This window comes from Poecile atricapillus, chromosome Z, assembly GCF_030490865.1.
Source record: "Poecile atricapillus isolate bPoeAtr1 chromosome Z, bPoeAtr1.hap1, whole genome shotgun sequence".
NCBI classification, from domain to species: domain Eukaryota; kingdom Metazoa; phylum Chordata; class Aves; order Passeriformes; family Paridae; genus Poecile; species Poecile atricapillus.
In genome coordinates, this window is record NC_081289.1 from 53,422,373 (window position 1) to 53,446,958 (window position 24,586).

General features: G+C 38.6%; 1 protein-coding gene across 2 annotated transcripts in view; it reads left to right on the plus strand.

Annotated features, from left to right (window-relative positions):
- LOC131592688 (cadherin-like and PC-esterase domain-containing protein 1) overlaps positions 1 to 24,586 on the plus strand; it is a 147,876-nt gene that overhangs the window by 21,440 nt on the left and 101,850 nt on the right. For both annotated transcript variants that reach the window (XM_058864370.1, XM_058864369.1), the window contains 2 exons: positions 13,201 to 13,307; positions 15,173 to 15,248. In XM_058864370.1, coding sequence (XP_058720353.1) covers positions 13,201 to 13,307; positions 15,173 to 15,248 — 183 coding nt within the window. The remainder of the gene's footprint in view (positions 1 to 13,200; positions 13,308 to 15,172; positions 15,249 to 24,586) is intronic.

Genomic DNA, 24,586 nt, shown 5'->3' on the forward strand with positions numbered 1-24,586 from the left:
TAAATTATGTCATGTTAACAGAATCTGAAAAACACCAGTGTCCAGGAAGATCCACATGTCAGCCAAAGGAAAGCAGCAATATGCACAGCTACTGAAATTAAATAAATACAAGGGATTTAGGCATCAGTATACCAACCTTGTAATATGCTAGTAAAATGCAAGTCCTGTAAAAGAGTTTGAGGCAATTTTTATAACTGTAGTGTGTCGGATAAGAAGGTGACAGCATACAATTGCTTTTTAAAGTATTTTTAAAATGTTTCCCTTTAAGAAATGAATCCTGGCTCTGATAGGGTTCAAGCAGAGACTCTGGTTTATAAATATATATGCCTGTTTCTAAATGTCAGATAATTGTCTGCTAATATAGGTGCTGGGAGAATGTCAGTCAGTCTAGCCAGAAGCCTGTCACTGTCCTGCCAGAGCACTCTCTGTAAGGGATTGCTGGTGAGGACTGCTCAGTGATTTGGCTGCTGGAAGCTGAGGACCCTTTTTGATGCAGTCACTGGCTCTGAGCCCTGGTCAGCTGTGAGAAGTGTGCTGCTGCCTTTCAGCACTGTGCTCCCATTTTAGGTAGTGGCATAATATACCACTGAAACAAACACTTTTTTTTTTTTTCTTTTCTACTTTGGCTACCATGACTTTCATTGGTTCAGGCAGAAAAAAAGCTTATACACTATGTAGGCCTTCATTGTAATTTGCAGCCAGCCCACGCCATTCCTAGGTTCAGATTCCAACTTTCTCCAGCTGCATCCACTTTCAGCTGACAGCTCTTTTGAATGCTGCATCCTAAAGCCACCCCAGACATCAAAAGTGCAGTAGCCACCCACGGTTTAGAACATGTTTCTGAAAATTTCACACAACGTATTGTTGTTATGCTGGCTTATTTTACATCAAAAGGGAACCTTTTCTTCATGAGGGGAATGATTATTCTACCCTTCTGATGTTCATTGTACTCCCTCAGAGCTGATTTTTCAATGTAATATTGAATATTATTTTACTCAGTCCCTGAGGTTGTCCATTTGGAGGTAATCCTAGTTTGCACAGATGTCAAAGAGAGTAGAGGCTCCTCTGACATACTCAGAAATTGAAACTATTTCTCAGTTCCAAATTAGTCATGAGAACCTTCAAATTTCTAGAAAAAAATACTTAATTCAGAAAATTACTACTAAAAGTGAACCCCCCCCACCCCCACTTTGGTTAAAAAGGAAAAACCCCACATATCAAGAATTTCTATCATTTTTGGCAGGCATGTTTCCTTACAAAACAATGTCCATTTTTCACAACAGAAAGGCAAAATATTGAAGGGATTTGGATTAAAAAGTAACAGTGGAATAGGGTTTGAGCAACTTGAACTGGTAGCAGGACTAAAAAAATATAGTCTTAAAATATTTCCTCAATGGTGCCTCACATAAATAAAATACATTCCTACTCTGATAGAGGGAAGCACAGAGGAGCTGAGTGGTGTGCATTTTGGGAAGTTTGAACTAAATTGTTCAAGTCATAAAGTGTTTCTAGAATAAGATTATTGTTTAATGACTTTGTTTTTGACATTTGTGGTAATGCTTTCAAAAATAAATATTTAGCTATAAAAAGGATTCTCAGTTTTAGTTTATAGCAACTACTTAAAGTATCTATATAGAGAGAGCTTACAGAGTGTTCTTCTGTGTTTTGTAAATATCAGATGAATATGGCAGAACCACAGTTATTTTAGATCTGATAGAATACAGCTCAGTTGATCTGTTTATTGAAGAAGGACTTTTGGTGTAATATGGAGAAGTAAGACAAGATAATTTTTGTTTATTTGAAATAAAACAAATTCACTACGATTTTTTTTTTTTTTTGCAATAGGTAAAATAGAAAACATATCAGCATGCCAAAGTACTGTTCAACAGGCTGATATACAAAATAAGAACAAGATCTAGCTATTTTGGAGCAAATCAAGAAGTAAAGAAGCATTTGTCTGTCTAAATGGAAATTAGGCATTTAAATATTTTTTTCCCATTTGGCTTCAGCAAATGTATTAAAAAACTCTCTCACTTCAGGTTTCACAGCCACAGTGAAGCCAAGTATCAGTGGAGCCTGTCTAGAAGTCATTCTTCAACAAAAAATAATTGAGGTAATTTTCTATAAAGGTGAGGCTGAAGTCAAGGACTTTAAATACATAGAGTTTGACATGTTACCCTATTTTCCCTAGGAATGTAGTCTTAGAGCTTTAAAAAAAGCTCTGAGGTTAGAAAAAAAGAAGTATTCAGGAAAGTACTAGCTCAGAAGGTAACTTAGACTAGTTACGTTGCCTTTTTTAGGACAGGATGGTATATGAAGTAGGAGAAAGCATCAGGTTTTATTCTTCCTTTACCCAGCTCCATGGCACATATGATTTACACCCTAGATGTTACAGTACACTTTTTTTTTGCTAATCTAACAGTATGAGGATATCTGTTTATATTCAAAAGTGAGGTCTGATCCTACATTTCTTTAAAATGTTTGCAGAGATATTTCAAGGTCTACTTTAGACTCCATATTTTATGGATTCTCCACATGGTAGTCTAGATATCTGTCATGGACTTCCCATGGCACGCCAAGTGAGTAGAAGTGAAAGGCAGCATAGAGTGATACATAGAAAGTGGTATCTGAAGTACAGCTGGAAACCCTTACATTTGGCATGACTTAATTATTGCATCACTGTCTTCTGCAGTTTTGTCTAACTCATAAATAAAATGGGTCAACTCCCTAGTTCTAAGGGCAAGTGATGCAGTATGGCTCATGTCCATGTATCTAAACTCTTTTCCCCTGACTGAGGGTGGCCTGCTTTGCACTGAGTTTTAGGAACTGTCACTGGCTTAGGCTGTCTCCTGGGGCATTGCATGGCCACCCAGGGAGAAGAAAACAAACACAGTAGATGATTGCAGGCCAGTGGTTGAGCCTGTGTCATGATACTGTTTACTTTAGTTGTTGCTTTTATTCCCAAACTTCTTTTTTTCAGTATTGTTTTTTCAGTATTGTTTCATGTCTCTTGGGTATGAGGGAATCTGGCACACTAATAAGGGTTGACATAGGTGCCTGAGTGCTGTCATTGCAGTGATCAAAGTCTGTGATTTGGATGTTAAAATACGTTTTTTTGTTTTTTGCATTTGTGATCAAACATCAGTATTTTAACATTTTAATTGATATCCTCATTCACTGTAATTAGAATGAGACAGGACATTAAGATAAATAAACCCATTTACTCCTTAGCTATGTATTCTGAGGCTGCTATATTTCCATAGAAGGGAAGAGGCTGTTTTCTCAGCTCTCGTTCAGTTTCTACCTTTTAAAGTCAATGATGAATTCACATTAGTGCCATCATTCAGAGGGCTTCTCAGCTCAGGTATAGCATGTTCTGTTGCAAAGAGTGGGAGTGGTAGAAATGTTGGAGTGAAATGCAGGATGGAAAGCAATCACAAGCTGACAGTTTGGTTTCCTTGGGCAGAACTCCTCCTCCCTAGGAACTACTTTCAAATTGTATCTTCTTTCCAGCCACCAGCTCTTTCTGTTTTTTGCATGTGCCTTTCTAAAAACCCAGACTCTTATAAAAGTAGTAGGATCCACAGGTTTTGAAGTTGTCTAGTGGGGAAAGGTGCCTCAGTACCACTTGTTCTTGTTGTAAAGTTCTGTGTACACACTCATTCAAGTTAGGATGTGCCTCCACAAGGTCCACAAGGTGCTTTGGAGCTCCTGTTCACTCATCATGTTTGATGCTGTGGTGGAGTCTCCCCAGGGACATTTTGGGGGTACCAGGGCGGGGGCTTGTATCAGGGTTACTGGGGTTCCCCCACCCAGCGTTGTGCCTCTGTGCTCCTTCGTGTGTGTGTGTGTCTGTGGATAAAAGAGGAGAGTTTGTGGGCAGATCCCCTTCCTGCAACATCCCTGGGAACAGCTGGAGCAGGGTGCTATTTGAATTCTCCCACCTGCTGCAGTTCCTCTGGGCTGCATCGCACAGCTTGGTCCCTGCATGTCTCAGCTGCATGACCCTTCTTTCCACATGCACATTCTCTCCTTCCAGTTTTCACCTGGTTCTTCATGCCAATCTACTCTCAGCAGCCTGTCCATAATATTTCTCAATCTGTCTTTTTTGTCAGGCAGTTTCCTCCTCTACCTTCACAGAAGGTAAGAAAACACACAGATGAATTTAGCTGAGCTTTGGCGGATCTGTGACATCTATGCTTTAACTAGGTACCAAGTACTTCCATCCTAAAATCCCACAGTATGTGGGTGAGAAACATATATAGCAGTTTTGGCTGTTGTAGCTTATGTTGTGTATTAAATACATATAAAGTAAGAATTCCAGCATTTCGGAGCAGTTGGGGTTCTAGGTCATTTTAGCTTGCATACAAGAAGAGCATACTATATTGGATTATTAGGAGATTTTGGTTTCACTGAGGCTTGCTGTGCAGAAACTACCTGTGTGTGGAGAACATACCAGAGTAATCTGAATATTCATCCAAAGCATAGTGTGTAAGCACAGAAGTGGAATAACAGACTTGAGTGTTTGAATTTCCCCAATGTATTTGTTGTTGGGTCAGAACTGCATATTTTCCTTTTATTTGCTATTGAACTCTTCTACAGCTCAGAAAGTATTTTGACAGAATATTTTCATACCTTGAGTTGACAGGTTTTGCCATAAAACCTACAGGTTGTTAGAGTTGCAATCTGTAATACAACTCAGCGGAGAATTATTCTTAGCCTGACAGTCTTTCCTGCAGTCATACTGCAGTGTTCTTCTCCCCATGTCAGACTAATAGAATTTTTGAATGCACTTTTATTTCCAGTATTCTACCCATTCTTTGGTTGCACAGAAAATATATGGATATGGTTTAATAATACTACAATTTAAATTTTTTTTATACCTTTTGTTGTCTTACCAACGGGTATCTGCAAATTGAAAACCCAACTTTAAAACATTCGCTGCAGGTCTGAAAATTCTTTTTTGGTTGTCTGTTATAGTTTGGTAATTTACTGATAGAAGAAAGGATTGTTAATCTATTGTATGACTGAATGTGATGTAAATGGAGAAACGATTGTCCTGTCTGTTTCCATTATTGTACTTATGCCTGCAGTAGATTTCTTTTGCTTCTTTTGGAGAAAGTCATCTACCTTGTATTATCAATTGCTCCAGTAAGGAAGATGGTACCTCTTTGACTTGGTAGCTAGGTCTAAGGCAGTTTCAGAGTTTGAGACCAGGCAGAGAAATTAAAATATCTTTACACATTTGAGAATATTTCTTATAGAAACAGGTAGCTCTTAGATTGTTATGCTCATTTTTTTACTTTTAAAATTTGCCTTTGGATTGGCAAGGAAAGCAGGCTTGAAACCTGTCCCTGAATAAATAAACAGTAATAAAATATTTATTTCTTTCTGTCAAGAGTGGAAGCATTATGCCTCTCCATTTTTAGTTAGACCAAATATCCCTCCACAGCACTGGCAGAAGAGATACAGGATAGTCAAGCATTACTCTGTTTTTATGGCAGGCACTGCAAACAACTTCAAATGCCTTTTTCACTGCCTGAATTCTGAACTCAGATGTGACTGTGCATTAATTCTTGAGCATAGGGGATGTAGGTTTTGTGCTCAGTTGTTTGGAGACAGATGAACTGTCCTTGGAATTAAATTGGTTCCATTTAGTTCACACCAGCCTCTTCTCTACAAAGAATGCTTCCCTTGGCACTTCAAATCCTCTTAGTTAGGTAGTTGAGCCAAAAGAAAAATCCTGATCAAGCCTCAAGGGGAGTGAGTAGTGACTGTCCCCAGGATTCCTTCAGCCTTTCCCTGGCAGCCACACAGCAACTGCACAAGTATTTTGTGAATGAATTGACTGTGTCCAACCATCTCGGCCGCATACGTAGGGTAGGGTATTTTCTTACACTTAAAACACACCACAGTGATTAATGTGACAATAGATTTTAGCCGGATTTGTCCAGCTAAGCTAATGTTATGGCAGAGTACAGTCAGTTTGAGCACACTCTGAAGCAGTGACAGATTTGTATATGGGCAGGTGAATAGCTGCTTTCCAGAATAGTTCAGAAAATATCAGAAACTTCACCAACTTGTCCTGTGCTATCACTTATGTGGGGTGACCATTTCTTCATTGTTGTTGTAGTGAGTCCATGTTGGTAATAGCTCATTACCATCAAGGGCCACACCAAAAGATAAATTTAAATACTTCCAATAACTACTGTTTTGAGGAGAAAATTCCTGAACACCTAGGTGTCAGACAGTCCTTTAGGGAAAGTCTTATGAATGAAACAGCGATATCAAAAACTGCAAGAAGACGTGTCATTAACAAAGAAAAACTATTCAGTCCAACAAGCACCATTCTGATATTTGCACAAGAAGACAGCCAAACTGCTATAACCAGAAATAGGCTTCAAAGGATATTTTCCCCTGGAGTGATATCTGTGAAGCTCAGATCTTCAGAGGTGTAGAATTCCCACATCCTCAGACCCCAACACACAGCCTGCCTGATGCTGCTGCCCTCTGAGATGCTGAAGAGCATAAAAATCAGCCTAGAATTCAGAGCCTTTCAGTGAGGCAGAAGTGTCTTTCAGACATCTGTTAGTGCTTCCACATTATAATCCTGGCTAGATAACTATTGGCTCTTATAAATTGACTACATGGCAGGGTTGAAGCCCAGCATATTCGTCTGTCCAGTTTAAAGTAGGATTTGTGCACAAACAGCTACTTCCATATATCCGTGTTTCCTCACCCAATTTGGTACAATCTGTGCTCCCTCCATTACCGTGCAGGAGCAGAGGAGGTTGATTTTTTTTTTTTTTTCCCTTGTATATTATGAGGACTCATGACTCATGAAGCTAAAACTTACATTCATCTAAGACTTACATTTATTTTTTTTACAGATCAGGATTACAACATGCTATAACTGAATACTGTTAAATGCATCAGTATGTAAACAATAACTTTTCCTGAAAATCTTCTCTTTACATCCATGCAGCTTAGAGGTGCCTGAAAATATATTTCAAGTAGAGCTGACACGAATTGCTCTTAGAAAAGGATCCTGTACAAATCTCAGGATCTCCCTTAGGAGTGGTTGTGTAGCCTCCTTAGAGTAAGGTATTCCAGTACTTGATATATGTTTTTAGAAACGGTTTTTATGTACACTTTGCTGCAAATTAAAGTGCTTACTTTGTATCCTGTCTTTAGTGATTAGAGACAGCTGATTTTGGATGGATAAAAATTTATTCTGTGGTGGTGTGATTTAACTCTAGCCATCAGCAAAGCACCACCCAACTGCTCGCTCATCTTCCCCTGGTGGGATAAGGGAGAGAATCAGAAAGGTAAAAAAACTGTGTCTACAAGCAACACAAAACAAGGAGTTAATTCACCAGTTCCTGTGAACAGACAAGTTTCAGCCATCCCCAGGACAGGAGCTTCATAATGGATGGAACCAAACCATTAATTGAGCTGACAAATGCCATCACTCTGAATGTGTGTGTCTTCCCCCTGGCTCCCTTCTTCCTTCTTTCCCCAGCTTTGGTTGTTAAGCACAGCATGATATGGTGTGGAATATCCTTTCGGCCGGTTGGAGTCAGCTGTCCTGGCTGTATCCCCTTCCAGCCTCATGCCCATCCCAGCCTCCTTGGTGCAGGTCAGAGTGAGACACCAAGAAGGCACTGACACTCACTAATAGTTAAAACAGTGGTGTATTGTAAACTGGTTTGGTACCAAATCAAAAAGACATCATTGTGTGAGTTAGATAGACAAAGGATTGACTCAATCCAAGTTAGTCCCTGTAGGAGATCTTCCAAAATCTATCTCCTTTTTCTAACCTTTTACTGAAGCCGTGTTTTCCAAAACTGGGGAACAGTCTTACTGGAAAGGTATGACCAAAACAAAATGAAGCAGAAGGATTAACCCCTGAACATTGTTACTACTGTAACCCTCATAAACAGGTATGGTGACAATTCTTGATATCTGCAGGACTATTATTTAGAATTCTGTGGGGAATTGTCATGGAATAAATTAAAAAGGAAATTTTAAAGGAGTGGATTCAACTCTTTCAGCATCAATAAATACTTGCCAACAGCAGAAAAATGATTTATATTTGCTTTGTTGTTTGTTTTGTTTTTTTTTCTTTTTTGGAAACAATATTGTATTGTTAGTTCATATGCAGTTTATAAATCTGGTCCTTCTCTGCAGTAGTGCTCTATGGCAAATTATATATCTCCATTTGATTTCTTCTTATGAACTATGGCACTTTTAACATGCTTTGGATTTCCTTGGGTTGAATTTGGACCAATTATCAGAATTATTTTGAATTCTGACCATGCTTTGCAATGTCCTTATACTTCTTTTCAACTTGATGTCACTTGCTATTCATAAATGCACTTATTATTCCATAATTCAATTTATTTCCAAAAAATTTGTTCAGAATTGAATGTACAGTGGAGTATTTTTTGAGGTTCTGCTTCAAAAAAAATCCACTTTGATAGTGGATTAGACTTCATTTTTTCAAATAGCTGTGCAATCATCTCATAGGTATGTTATGTGGAAACAATGTTTAAAGATTTACTAAAGTCAAATTGTTTCATTGCTAATATTTGCTTTTTTTCACTAAATCGGTTTCTCTGATTTCTGTTTACTAGATCAATTACTCTGTCAGAAGAAAGGAGACTATTTTTATGTAATATGTTCTTGACAAATAAATGCTGGCTGTTTCTTGTCTTCTTTGTCTCCAGAACTCATAAACTGATTGATTTCAAGGTAGTGGTGTGAGCAAATGCAAAATTGCAAATTGACTTGAGATTAAAATAAATCCAGATGGCTTTTTTTTTTTTTAAATTTCCCAGAATGAATGAAATACAGGAAGATAAACATAAAAGATGAAAATTTTATTTGATTTTTAAAGTCCTTTCATTTCAAAATTCAGGATGAAAACCTTGATAATGCAAAATGAAATTTTAGCCTGTGGTAATGAAATGAAACTCAGTCATTTGATTAAATTAAATAATACACACCTAAAAGATTAAAAATTTTAGAGGTGCATGCATCTAACAGTTTTCCTGCAAAATTTAGCCTATAATGCCATAGTTCATTGGGAGAATGTGATCATTTCAAAGACTGGAATAAAATCACTTTACTTTAGAAATCAACTTCCAAAATTCATGAAGTTTGTCTATAAACTTGAAACCCCATTAAATCCTACAATTCTCATTTGGTTTCTGTTAACTTTGGTCTATTATATCAGAATACAAAAAGTCTCTGCAGAATATCATTGCAGAAAAAGTTGAGTGTTTTTATTGGTGTATGCATTGCTGTTTTCTTTGCTGCTAAAAAATGTTTGCTTTTCTCCCTAAACTATTATCTTTTAAATTATTTTTTCTACATTAGCTATTTTAATTATTTCAAATGAAAAATCAGTGTCAAAGCCAATGAAAACAGTGCTATCTCATTGAAAATTAGAATTTTTACATTATATCAAATTTCAGTTGGAAAATTTTTCAGTTTTCATACTCTCTGAATTGAATAGCATGTTCTTTGACTCATTCAGAATAAAAGGTGATCACATCAGATTTCAATCAAATTATGCTGTACTGCTATTAATTGAAGTAGAAACTTGGGTGGATATTTTTAGGTAAATATGAGATACACATTGCAGATATAAATACTTTTTGAGATGGGACTGGATTATGGCTTCAAAGACTGCAGGAGAGGAAAGGCTAAGAGCTGGCAAAAGAAAGGTGAATAAAAGGATCATGTTACCAGCTTGTGTCCACTTCAAGCTCACTTTGCCTCCATAGATATAATTCTGCAGGTGAGCATTCCTTGTGTGTGCAAGGCCTTAATTAACAGGCTGAACTATCTTGATATGAAATGATATTCAGAGAGCAAATGAACATGCAATTGCATATTCTCGTCTTGTTACCGTCCTTTTACTTGTCCAAGTGCGAAATAATGCAGACTAGAGTGTATCTCCATGAGGTGTGATTTCAAACTGTCTAACTGATCTACGACTCCTGTGTGCTGAGCTCCACTGGTTTGCTGAATAATGCAAACAGATTTCCATAACTAGAGACAAAGTTCATTCTGTGGGAAAAGCTTCATGCAAATTTCTAGTAATTAAATTGTTCAGATATGAAGCATTCTTTTTAACCTTCCCCCTCAAATGTCCTGGAAAAGCTTGCTTCTGGTTTTAAGTCTGCAGGAAACCAGCAAAACAGTGTGTACATTGAAAATGGGATGTTATGAACGTTATTAAAGTTTCTTCATTTAAGTCTCTAGAAACATTTTGAAACCCAAGTCCTTCCATGCAGATGGTGTTTATTATTACTAACACTTTTGTTCTTTCTCTTTTATTGTAGAATGTTTTAGCCCACATGTATTTTGCTTTATTTTAAAAAGAAGTGCTGTGGAAGGAATCTTCGGTCCTTTGTGTGGCCCATGTGATATTGGAATACTAATAACAGTAGCACTTTTTTCCCTGAGATATACTTCTACCATTATTGAATATGCAGAAGAAAGACAGACTGTTGGTTTCCTGATCATAGATGTTCATTTTCCACAAAAAATTAAGCTCTGGAAGGAGTGATATGGGCAAATTTGAGGCAAAATGAAATAGAGGAACCTATTCTAGAACTAAATAGCTGAGGTAACCCATGACTCTTTTGGTTTTGTTTTCCAATAATGTTTTTTCAGGTATAGTTAATGAGGGATATATTGATGATTTAAATAGAAGTCACACTACTCTGTCAGCCTGAATCTGAGAGACAGTACTAGATGTACGCTGTTTTTCTAATAGGAAGTCTCCTGACTTCTATAAATAGACATGTTTCAGTTCTGATTGTTCTGTACTGAAATAACTGGCTAGAGGTTAAATTACGCAGAATAGAAAACACAAGTAATGGCAGACATTCAAGCTCTCCTGAACTTTTCTACTTCCTGGGCACTGGCTCAGAAGCAAACCAGATCTGAGGGTGCATTTTCCTTTTCTTCTCTTAGGTACACTCATATTGATCACTCTGATGTATCCTAAAGGCAAGTACACAGTGCAGCATATCCTCTGGAGTCATGGATCAAATTCTTCCCAGGGCAGGATGTGTGACAATAAACAAGGGAAGGAAATTAACTGCTTCTGAGAAATAGAGTTCCCTCCAGCTCCCTTTCAATTTGCACACAACTAGGCATTGTGATTTATATGTAATTATAATGATTTATTCAAAGGTGTTTACTAGTCAGAGGCATAAAAACTTGCTTATCTGATAATTACATAGCTGGTGAGGTCATTGAGTAGGTTGTTAGCACTGCCAAACTGTTGCACTAAAGTGAGATATTTGATTGTACATTTCTTTAATGCTTTGTTTGTTTGCTATCTGTGACACTTTTATCTACCTGCAGGGGCTGTTTTGTTGTTTCTTTCACAAAGAAGCATGTAGTGAATCTGTCTTGCCTAAATTTCATATGCCCTAATTACTTTTATACCATAATACTGGTTCTCATAATGTGAAATTGAAGAACTTGTTACAGTAATAAACACAGTATAACTGAAAATTGATCTCTTCAGCTTTGTCACAGTGCTTATAAACATAAAAAAGTGATAGTTACTTTCATAGACCTGGATCCATTCTATACAATCAGTTCATTACTGTACTTAACGTAAATTGAGTGTTAAATCTCCTTAAGTGGAATCTTTACCCTGCTTGACATTTGTAATCATGATTGGGCTAGGAGAAAAATACGTTTTGGGGGAGGAAGGAAGGAAGGAAGGAAGGAAGGAAGGAAGGAAGGAAGGAAGGAAGGAAGGAAGGAAGGAAGGAAGGAAGGAAGGAAGGAAGGAAGGAAGGAAGGAAGGAAGGAAGGAAGGAAGGAAGGAAGGAAGGAAGGAAGGAAGGAAGGAAGGAAGGAAGGAAGGAAGGAAGGAAGGAAGGAAGGAAGGAAGGAAGGAAGGAAGGAAGGAAGGAAGGAAGGAAGGAAGGAAGGAAGGGAGGGAGGGAGGGAGGGAGGGAGGGAGGGAGGGAGGGAGGGAGGGAGGGAGGGAGGGAGGGAGGGAGGGAGGGAGGGAGGGAGGGAGGGAGGGAGGGAGGGAGGGAGGGAGGGAGGGAGGGAGGGAGGGAGGAAGGGAGGAAGGGAGGAAGGGAGGAAGGGAGGAAGGGAGGAAATACCTCTGTGCGCCATCCGTAGGACCAAATTAAGGGGGTCATCTAATAAAATTAAGAAGGTATCACAGATGGATAGCACAAAATGGAATAAAATACATGTAATCTTCCCAGCCTTGGGAAAAAGAACCAGCCAGTCCCTGAAATACCTCTTCTGCAGGGAGCTTTGAGACCTGATTCTATAATTTTGGATGGTGTACTGCTACTTTGACTGCCCTTTCTGCTTGTAAGTTCATTATTACTGATTGTCTTCATTTCAATGAAATAATTCACTCTTTATTGAACATACGGTGTCCTCAGCAGATGTAATAACTCTGTTGTGAGCTGTCACCATCTGTAAGTGGTCCATATAGCAAAGCTTATATACAGAACAAAACAAATGACCATGTGAGGAAGCTGACCAAGGTTATTTGAAGCAACATTGGCATTCCTACACCAGATCACATGCTGAGATATGAGCAAGTTCAAGACCTATTTGTATCTTCAGGGCAGCTTTGCCACAGGAAGGAAGCATCGCATTAGCTCAGAAGCTAGCAATCTAATTACCACTTGCACACCAGATCTAGATCTGGCAGTCTGGTGTCTAATATTTAAGAATCCACTACACCAAAATTCCTGCTGTTTGCAATAGCATGACCAGTAATATTTCCTGTAAAATTTACTTCCCATTTAAGAAACACCTCAGAAGAACACCACCACTGCATGTACTGGATACATGTTATAAGCATGCATGTTGAGGAGTTCAGAAAACAAAGAACAACTTAAAGCAGCATTGTGTTACCAAACTTTTTAATTTCTGAATGTTCAACAGGTCAAACAGCAGGGTTTGGACATCAGAAGGCAAGTACAACAGGGAATACCCACTGTGAAATATACTTCCAAAGTTTGAACTGTGGTACCAAATATGTCTTTTATCCTTCTGCCAGCTGTAGCTGTTCATGTAATTAGCTCTCCAACAGTTTGCTGTTCTTCAGGATTTTGCTCAAAAGTATTTTTTATGCAAATAAGAATAGCATGATATTTTCTTTCTCAAAGTGCTTCTTTTCTTTCCGGACAGGTGGTATGACCCCTTGGGATCTTTTCATCTGCTTATCTTCCAGAAGAAATGGTGGTACTGGCTGCTTTCAAACAGAAGATTTGAGAAATCTAGAGCTTTTCCAAAAGGTATGAGAGTACTGTACTATCCTTTGTGGGAATTGAAGGACAGGGTAGCCCAGATTTGCAGCCCTCACTCATAATAAGAGAGGTATCAAATGTTTATTTTATAGTGCAGCAGCATGGCTTAGAAGAAATTAAGTTTTTTCATGTTTTCTGTTTACTGAGAAATACTTGTAAGGTACCAGTATTTAATTCTTCTTTATATCCAGTTTTATCCAGTTATCAAAAGCAATTTCTCATTTGAACATAGTTTATTAGTTTGATTGTGAGCATTTTAGTGTAAATACTGAAAATGGTTACAACTCAGTGTCAAGTTTACCTTTTCTCTTTAGATTGAACTTTTGGATTCTTGGCTACCCTCAGCCACCATGTCTGGCTGCAAAATTGTCTAAAAAGGCAATTATTTAAGCAATTTTCCCTATTGGAAAAGGGAATTTAGAAATAGTGAGAAACAATTAGAAAATGCATGTAGTATTTCAGAATGATAGTATAGGCAGAAGATAGAGATGCATGAATTTAGGCTTCATATCTTATATCACTACTGATTTTCACCTATGTAATTCCTCCTTTGTAAAACATAATTTAGGCACTTCTGCAAACAGTGACAGTGCTCCTACAATCGATAATGTATAATCTGGACCAGGGCCTTCAAGGGAGTTCCTTGCTCTGGCACTGCAACCTGCTTCCGCATGGTCCAAAGCATCAGTAGTACCAATTATCTTGCTATTTTCAGAATGTTTTTTTTATCACTTGAGCATGTTGTGGACACAGTTTAGGTTACTTAGATATGTAATTTCTATGTAAATACCTGACCTGTTGATAAAAATATGTGAGTGATATAAACTGAAGTCTTTGATAAAATGTGGCCAAGTTACAGGTACAGTTTGACTTGTATTTTAAGTAAAATAGCACAGATAATAATGGCAAGACTCTAAATTATTGACTCCAGCTGGAGGGTCTGAGAGAAATGGAGCTGCTTTTAAAAGGTGCCTTTGTTGATACAAAAAACCCACTGGTGTCCACAGAAGTCAGAGCTTTGAGCATGTGCACTGGGGTTCCCCTGGACAGGATGCCATATCAAAGTGTATGCAAAGTGAAATTTTTATGGCAGCTATAGTTTGCTAGAAACATGTTTTGAATATGTTCAGATAATAAAGCACCCTAGGCTTCTGCAAACTGCTTTTTTCTCATTCTACCTATAGTAACATATCTGAGCCTCTAATGCTGTGCAGGATAATAATCCTGACAGCATGCTGCAATGTCCAGATGTGTCACACATGAATAACTGAGACACAAGGTGATCAAAGGAATTTTCCAAGTTCTCTCAGGAAGTCTGCAGCAGAGAAGGGACTTAAACCAGATGGCCCATTCCTCCAGAAAACTTTAAATATTGAACTAACATTACTTGCTGCTGGCATGTCCGTACCAAAGTGCAGCAGTGTTTTGCTGCAGAGCCTGCTTGTGATTTAGCTACATTGGCTTACTATTGATCCTATTGATCCCAAGCACAGCAATTCAAGAGGATATTTCCATGCAGGGAGAGACAGTGGTTGGTAACTGAACAGAACAGAGAAGCTGCAGAGACTGAAAAGGGGACAGGGAACAGGTCAACATTCAGCAGCCACAGGGAGAGGTAAAGGCCTAAAATTTTGGGGTTTTATGGACACGGAGGAAGAGTCTACACTTTAACTTCATTATTCCAACGTCACAAGGAGGACAAAGTTATCATTTCCTCTTCATACTGATGGGAGTTTTGAACATGAGGTATCTCTGATAAATTAAACACAAACCTATTTAAGGCATTTTCTATTGAAGAAGAAAAGAACGTTTTTTTTTAATGAAATCTTTAAAGCTTCTCTTTTTATGTACAGGTAAACCTACTTCCAGAAATCCAGCATTTTCTTTGCAGAAAAGAGGGATTATGCCAGATAACAAAAGCCTTTTCAGGTAATCTGATTTCTTCAAATCTGCATATGTGATCATGGTCTTTTAATAGTAGTTACAGGAAGTTTCTGAAATGAGACTGTCAAGCTTAAAATTCCATTTTACTTTTAGCCATGAATGCCTAGAGGGAAAAAATAAAAGATTGATAATCCATTTTAAACATACTTAACTATAGATTACAATTATGCAGTATATTTCCAGGTAAAGATATTGCATTGTTCAGCTGTTGCATGTTGCAGAAATAATTTGGCTGTGTCTTATTTTTGGACTGTTTTGTGTTAATATAGTGTATTGGTATTTACACTTCTGTGACCTGGGCTTGGTGTAATATGTTTGTTCAGCTTTGCAAAAATGTTGTGGCATGGAGAAGGAGTAGGAGTCATAGTTTGGTTTCCATCCAGACATAATTTACTGATAAAAAGCCTTTATTGTGTATTAAGATCATCAACCAGAAAAGTTTAAAGGTTATGGGCAAGTTTCCAAAGAATTCTAATTTACCATGGGTAAAATTAATCTTTGAATAGAAACTGGAAAAAAACTGTTGTGCACTGTATTAGGTCTATTTAAACTTCCCTCTCTTTTACCCTTTTTTATATATATAGTAAATTTAACACAGAAGGAAAGGATTCATTACATCTCATTTAACCATTTAGGAGTTAGGTATCTTCTGAAAGCAGTATTCTAGTCTTCCATTTAAATAAGTGGAGAGAGATACCTACCTACAAATGCTAATTCTTTTTATCTTAAAATATATGTTTAAAATAGGTGTGTGGAATTAGTCTCTGCAGGTGCTTGCTACCCAATTATGTCTCACCACTGCCTGGAGAAATTGGTAGGCCCTGTTCGTGTTGTAAAAGATTGTCTTAAAAAAAACATTGGTTCACCTGCTACTTGAAAAAAGGCCAATTGCAGGGGTTTTATCATTTTACTGTCACAAAACCACAAACACAAGAGGCGCTTACTACACACAGAGCTTTCTCTTTAAAGTATGCGCACTTTCACTGCCATCCAGAAATGTGGTACAAGCCACTTTGTAATATTAAGCTGTTTGGTGTTTTCTCTTGTGCTGGGTTTATGTGGAAAGTTTCTGATAGCAGGAGTGGCTTTTGTGAGAAGCTGCCAGAAGCTTCCCTTCAGTCCAGCAGAGCCAATGCCAGCCAGCTCCAGGATGGATTTGCTGCTGGCAAGGCTGAGCCCATAGTGGTGGTAGCACCTCTGGGATAAAATACTTAAGGGAAAGAAAACAATTGCAAAACAGCACCTGGAGAGATTAGTGAAGAAGGAGTGGGAAGAGGTGCTCCAGGCGCCGGAGCAGAGATTCACCTTCAGCCTGTGGTGCAGCCCAAGGGGTGACAGCTGTGCCTCTGTAGCCCATGGATGTACACGGGGGAGCAGAGATCCACCTGCAACCCATGGAGCACCCAGTGCCAGGAGAGGTGGATGCCTGAAGGAAGCTGTGACCCTGTGGGAAGGCTCCTGGCAGGAGAGACCTGTGGAGAGAGGAGCCCACGCTGGAGCAGTTTGTTCCTGAAGGACTGCACCCCATGGGAGAGACCCATGCTGGAGCAGTTCATGAAGAACTGCACCCTGTGGGAAGGACTCTCCTTGGAGAAGTTCACAGAGGACTGTCTCCTGGGAGAAGGGACCCCATGCTGGAGTGTGAAGAGTCCTGCCAGTGAGGAGGAAGGAGTGGCAGAAGCAATGTGTGATGAACTGACCACAGCTCCCATTCCCCTCTCCCTGCATCACTGTGGGGAGGAGGTAGTGACTCAGGAATAAAACTGAGCCTGGGAAGAAGGGAGGGATGGAGGGAAAGTGTTTAAGATTTAGCTTTATTTCTTGTTATCCTACTCTGAATTTGATTGGTAATAAATTCAATTAATATCCACACATTTTTTTGCCTATGATGGTAATTAATGAGTGATCTCTCCCTGTAATGCCTCACAAGAATTTCATAAATTTCTCTTGCCTGTCCAACTGAATGATAGGCTTTGGTGGGCACCTGGCATATAACCAGAGTCAACCTACCACATCTTGTCTTCAGGGAAGGGCCATTTGTAAGCATCTTATTCCTTACTTATATTTTTAGTGCTTTCCTGGCAAAGAGAAAAGGCCTTGTGACTGATGGTGAAATCCCAAGGTAATACATGTGCTTTGCGGTCTGGCTCTAAATCTTACCCTCACAGCAAAGGAGGATTATTCTAGCACTCAGTTGAGGAACTATCATACAGAAAAAGGCCCATCCCTTACTTCTCTGTTACCAATAAGAAAGGTTTAGAACCTAAATTAGCTGAAGTTTTTTAAAGTAAAAATAAAAAATCCTGTCTCTTAAATCTAGGTATCTCCACATCAGCATGTGACCTAGGGCTGAGATAGCTATTTCAACACAAGGTTCTTGTGACAATTAAGATGCCACGGAGAGTCCAGCATGCCCAGTAGAATGGCCAGATTTGCCACAGAATCCATTTTCTTTTGGTCCAGCAGCTAGAGGTTTAGAGGGATATCCTGTGGTATCCTAGATGGCAATAGATGTCTATTTGTAGATACTGAATTTAACACTTGGTGTTTAGAGTAAACAAGCTCAAAAGAGCATTTATTTTCAGTGTAATTCAGGGTTAGCTGAATTGCTCTACATGGACTTTATAGACTACACTTACATACACTAACAGGAATGGCAACTTAGACTGTTGGGGCCACCTCTGTATAGACCAGACCTCAGTTTAAACCCATGAATTAATCCTATTCAGTATCACTGGATATGTGACATGTAATCTAGAATGAGTGGAATTCTTCCACAAAAGGTGAAATTAGAAGGAGAAGGGTAAATAATTTGATTTCAGGTTCAGGGGACAAAAAGGGCATAAGTTGGAGCAAATTAGTCTAGAGGTGAGACTTCAGATACTCCCCCTTCCATTCATCTGATTAAACCAGCTCTTTCCACTTTCTTTTGCTTGCATTCTCCAACAGATCTCTCTTTCCAACAACAGCAGAGTTGCCAATTAGCAATTAGGATTTGTTTGATCCTCAATTTTAAAATTATTCACAGAAAGAACAGTCCTCATTAATATTTCCTCCACAAAACAGTTTATTTCCTTTCAAATCAGCTATGTACTTTCCCTCTTGTGTGTTTGAGTCAACAGGGTTTCTCTACAATTCCTGTTAAAGAGGATCAGTTGGTTTGTTATTACTGTCATTTAGTCAGCCTTCAAGGAGCCAAGCAATTTCCTGTAAAACTGAAAATACAAAGAATTATGTTCTCTAATTAAAGACATAGCAAGCTGTAGAAAGAAACACCAGGCAGCAAGGCTGAGAAAATGGTGTTACTGGATTTACTGTGGCTATGACAGTGGTGATGTGGATAAGCAATGGTAAAGTGGTTTAGGTTTTTTTCATGTTACTTTATTTGTTGTCGTGCAACTCTTAAGATTCTAGGCTTTGTATTTAAGACAGCACGCCCATTCTCATACCCCTGTTGTATAGGAAAGGAAATTATTTATACAAAATATCAGGACAGTGCTTGTTTCTTTGCTTTTTCTCTTTAATGGAAAATGTTTTTGTCAGTCTGGCATTTCACATTGCTTCTGTCTCTATGGTGTCAGGGGAAATAATGCACTTACGATATTCTTTTTAAGAAAGAAGCTGGGAAGAGAAAAAAGTTAGGAAAATCCATCTGGAGGAAGACTAGAGGAGCAAAAAGGTTAAAAGTATATGCTGTGTGTGGATAAATTGGATTACCATTGAAGACAGGGTTGCTGGAAGATTGTTGTGTGGATTTGTGGCAAAGGATTTGTGATGAGACATGAGAATAGTAAAAGATCTAAGAATTCAACATGGAAGACTACTTGCTGCACAGTCTGAGAGGATTGTTTGAACAAGTGCTTTTTCAGGGCAACTGGCCCAGTTTTTACTCAAGTGCCTGATGTCTGCTCACTATATGGGACTTGGGCCTTGAGAAGATTCTGACATAGCTAATGGATAACCAAGGAAGTCTCCTGGCATTTATTGCTCAGGTCAGGAAAAGCTTCAGTAGTTGTAGTGATCTGGAAATTAAATCTTCCTGCAAATGACCCAGACCTAGAAGCTCTCTGAGATTGGAAAATGACTGTAAAAGAGATTTCAGGCATTCATACCTGGTAACCCACCGTGTGTGGGTTTAGAACTGGTCTTGGATGCCTCCTGGAACTACTCTCCGCCAAGAGATGGAGAGGACTAAAGTCCACAATGTAAGCAGAATTTCCCAGATTCAGTATAGGGCACAGGAAAAGCATCCTGATGCATGTGCAACAAATACTATATTTGATGGGTTTTGCCTGGGAAAGTAGTGGAACTGTTTATAGCATTGCCTCCCTAATTTTCCTGTTCCCTAAGGAATCCAAACTAGTGTGTCTTTCCATGTAAGCATTTGTCTAATTTCATCACTTCCAGTGCCCAGCCTGTGCCATGCATAGCTATTTTCACTACCTGTGCAAATAATTGATCCTTTTTTAAAGTAATACTTTCGCTGTGTGCCTTCCTTCTGTGTTTCTGTTTATTAGTGTCACTAGTGCAGACACTTTATGAGTGTCTGCCAGCCTCATGTGCTCCCATGATCTCCTGCTGGGCTGGCCAGCAGCATTAATCACACAGGAGGTCTTGGGATAGGCATGAGCCTGATGAAGTTGTATGGGAGGGAGAGCCAAGATAGTCCAGCTGTGTGACTGTGTTCCCTCTCTGTGATATGTTTATGGTCTAGTGCTAACCCTGTGCTAACTTTCTTCTGCTGCCTATCCCCAGTGTCCTTGGGTTACTCTGGAGTTGACATGAAAGGTTATGACCTGAGGGGGTAGGAAGCAAGACTTAGTGGAGCCACTTGTGGAAGAGAAGAATTACAGATCAAATTTATTTTCTATTGTAACAATTCTATATCTCTGAGATGTGAATTTGATTTTTTTTATAGAAGAATGCATTTCTTTTGGCAGCTGGCCCTTATAAATATTTGCGTACCAGTTTTGATCAGGTTTGTGGCTATTACCTTTCTGCTATTGAAGTTAATAGGAGCCTCAGGAGTGGCTAATAAAATCAGCATCTGATTTTTCCAATTAATTTGATTACAAACTATGTGAGGCAGGAATTTCATTGGTTTTATAGCAGTGTCAAATATCAGCTAGATAAGAACAGCAACATAACAGCAAACATTAGTAGTTTGAAAAGAAATAAAGCAGCTAAATTAAGTTAATTACTTGGCGTTCTATATTCTGCCTTGCCACTAGTACAGAATTGTGGCTCTAATCATGCAACAGTCAGCCAGCATTGTCACTGAGCTGCTTTTTCCAAAGTTTTATAGCTTATCTGTGTAATTAAGTTCTAGTTTGAATGGTGCACACAGAAGAGGCAACCCTTCTAAAAAATACTGGAAAAAACCCCACATCTCTAACTTTAACTCTTTTAAGATGCTTTAGGAATGAAGACACAAACACTATAATTAATACTGTAAATAATATTTTTCATGCACCTGCCAAAACAGAGACGTAAAAAACATGTTAAGTGATTAATCTAAACTGAAGCTGTATTTGCTGATGTTTCTAAAGGGAAAAATAAACAACATCGTACAAATGTAGCACTGCCAAAATTTTATCTTTTTAACTCTGAAACTTCACAATGAATTTCAGTGCATTTCAACCCACAGTTTGAATTAATTTGCCTCTAGATCTGTTTTAGTATAAAATTGTTTGGTTTTTAATACTAAACCTGTTTAGGATAGTTTAAACTTCCAGAAATGACAAGCAGTTTGACATTTCTCCATTCTAAATATCCAGAGTGTGTTACTTTCAGATTAAGTGTACAGAGGGTAGGATCACTGCATTTTTTTAATGTAAAAAGCTTTTAAGGGCAGCTGAATCAGTAGTCAGCAGTAGGCAGAATATGGAACTTGCATCAATGTTGACTTTGCAAATAAAGCTCGTAATGCATATCAAGACTATCACATATTGAGTTTCTAGCAAAAAAACATATTCCAGTGTACTCAATGCAAATTTTTCCAGGACTTCACTGGGGGCCAGGATTGCCCCTAGTATTTCTAGTTTCCTTCAAATATTCATCATCTGCTTTGAGTTTCACAGCTACACTTTTCTAAATGCATAGGGCGTAAAACTGAGTGCTAAAGGTTCTCTCTCTTTTTTTAGCAACCTCAGGGCATAATGTGTAAGCCATTGTACAGTACTAGTCTTTGTTTCAGTCTTTTCATCCAAAAATCAAATGGGTAGCAGGAGGCAGTTCAATGGGATAGGTCTGCTTTCTGTGACAAGTCTCAAGGCATGTAGTTGAAGTGGTTCAAGTGAAATCATCCATTCTCCAAAATAAACCCTGAAAAACAGACAAAAAATTGCATTTTGCATGTTCATTGCTTTCACAGTTAAGCAGCTTAGAGCCGGTTGCTGTACCTGATTGAGCCAAAGGTTACCAGGCTTTATTTTGATCTAAATTCCTTGTCCTGGAGGACTCAGAAGTCTGCCGAAGAATCTATGGAAGTTTTTTAGGCATCTCCTGATGTGGAACAATCTTTGCAGCTGTTAAACACACCTTTCCAACTTTTCCAATCCAGAGATTGGAAAATTGCCCAGCTGTAAATTCTAGAAGAGGACTAGGTTGTAGAAATACAGCTTGCCTGGTCTGTGTCACATATAAGCTCTTTGTGCTCCAGCAGCCAACACAGAAGAGACTGCAATATGGAGTTCTCCTAACTCACAGAGGTGCCCTGTCAGAATGCAAACCTGCAAGGCTGACAGGACCTATTATCAGTAGTTCCTGAGTATGGTACTGTAGAAACTGCTGACAAATGACATGAGGTTCCAGTCTCTCATTTTTTTTAATGTCAGAAAATTGAGGCTCCTGTTAGAAACAGGCTACCAGTATGAAAATCTAGGAAGACATTCAAAAGGTTTCTATGCAGATGGAAAGGCTGCTCTACAGTTTCAGTATCAATGTACTTTGACATTCTAAAGCAGTGTTTTTCCTGCTAAAAAGAAAAGCAATTGGATGAATACCTTGCAAGTACAAATGTGCTGAGTTTACAATGTCATTTTATGAAAGAAATGTACAATGTGCTGGGCTCAGAACAAAGCACAGCGCTTCAGTTACATTTCATTCCATCTCTAGCTTTGTGCTTCATTAAACAACCAGGAGCTCCCAGGGTGACTCAATGCCTCTTAAAATGTTTGTAACAGAACTGACAGTTGATGGGCACTTGAGAAACAAAATGACCTTTTTCTCACAGACAGTAGTCTTAATTGTTCCTTGCTCCATGTCTGAGGTGTGTAAAATATAGTCTATTTGATCTTGTACAAAGTAAAGAAATTAACTAAAAACCCATATCAGAACCTTCCTTGTAACATTAAAGGATACTGTAGAAGGCAAGATAAAGGACGCATTCTCATTCATCTTCTGTTTCTTTTTCTTTCAACCAAATTTAACTCAGTTCAACCAGAAGGGTATTCTCCTGTATATGCTCATTCCTTGCCTTTGTGGGTCACTAGATGTTTGTGTTAACCTAAGCATTCCATTTACCACCAGTCCAGGTGGCTACAGCCTGGCTTTGCTCCAGGAATTCTTAATTTGTCCAAATGTACTTCTAGCTATTGGTAAACCTTTTGCTCAGACACATGCTGTACCTCTTAAATCAACTGTTCTTTATTATGTGTGCATTGAATCTCATGTTACACATCAGAACTCTGAGGCAATGACAAGTAAGTAACTTGTGAGCTGGAGATGGGGGGAGGAGGAGCAAGAAGTCATAGCTGTGTAAAAACACTTGAAAGGCCTCATTAGATGCAAGTGAGGCTGCTTCATTAGGTATCAGTTGTCACTGTCAACTGATCTGTTTGACTGTTGTACTTGATAGATTGCGGTTGACAGAACAGTATCTGCTGCCAGTTCATGTGACAAAGAGGTGCTTAATTTTTTTTATCTAGAGGTGTTGACTTGCTTTGGTGGATTTTCTACCTCCTCTGCATATGCCATGCAGCTGTTCTTATGTCTCAGGTCTGTATTTTACCTCCTGCTGTGGTTAATGTGTGAATTCAGGTGAGAATGTGTAGTGGCCTCCTTACTCATCAACATGGCCTCACAGTGAACACCCTAGGAAAAGGTAAAGTGGTGTTTTTGTCGGTGTTTGCAATGGTACCATTCCAGAGATGTCAGCATCAGAAACCATTTTCAAACCAGAATTTCAGTGAAGCTTTGGGTTTTTTTTTTCAAATTGAAAGCAAGTATCCAGTCATAAGTCCTTTGCTTTACACTGGAGCATTAAAAATGGCAGTAGCAAAAAGTACTTGTGGCAAAGCCTGCAGCTGCTCCTCAGGAAAAACAGCACTTTGTGTAACGTTTCCATTACTGCATAGCCACTGTAAAAAGAAAAATAATCTTTTTTAATTTTTTTTCCTCTGATCTTTAGAGTCTGCTGTAAAAATTATGATTCATAAATTTCAAATAATAAGATTTGAATTTTTGAAAGAGTGGATGTAGTCTGGACATGGTGTTAGGATGCTGGGACTCTTTCTAACTTGGTTTCCCAAGCTGCCTGACACATCAACTGCTGAGCCTGCTTCACCTCTTCCACTATAAAATGTTGATGTTGTTTATGTACTTCAAGAGGACTGCTTAATTAACAACAGCTTGTAGAGTGATTTCAAGATGGAAAAACATGGCAATTACTGCAAACAGTAAAGGCACTGCAGGCTAATTTTCATTGATGATAAAGTTGATTAACAAATACACAGCTCTAATAAGCACTGTTACTGCTTTTGAGTGCAGGAGCAGGTGAAGAGTTGCCATGAGAACGGATGCAGCTGAGTGTGCTCAGTTCAACACTACTGATGTCTCTATTATTTTAATTGTGTTCATTGATTACTAGGAGTAGATTTACCAAAGTGAGGAAGAGTCACTCCGTTTTAACTCTGCCTGATGGTATACATGCTCTGTGTCGTCTCAAAGGAAGTGAGAGTATCACTTCTTAGAGCCCCCTTGTGATGGGCTGTCTCACAGGGGGATGCCAACACAAAACCAACAAAGGGGTGTAAGGCACCAAAAAGGTGCTCTATAGAAGAGGCATTTATGAGCATTGCCCACTTTTAGTTTTCAGTGCTAATCGTCAGCACCCTGAAATTTGTTTAACTTTCTCTTTCTTAAGCCATGGAAGGTGATTTTTTTGGCTTTTGGTGGTTTTTTTGTTGTTTTTTTTTTTTGGTTGGTTTTTTTTTTTGTTTTTTGTTTTGTTTGGGGTTCTGTGTGTGTGGTTTTTGGGTTTTTTTTTGGAGGAGGGGTGGCTGGGGTTTTTGGGGGTTGTTGTTTTTTTTTAAGTTAAGACA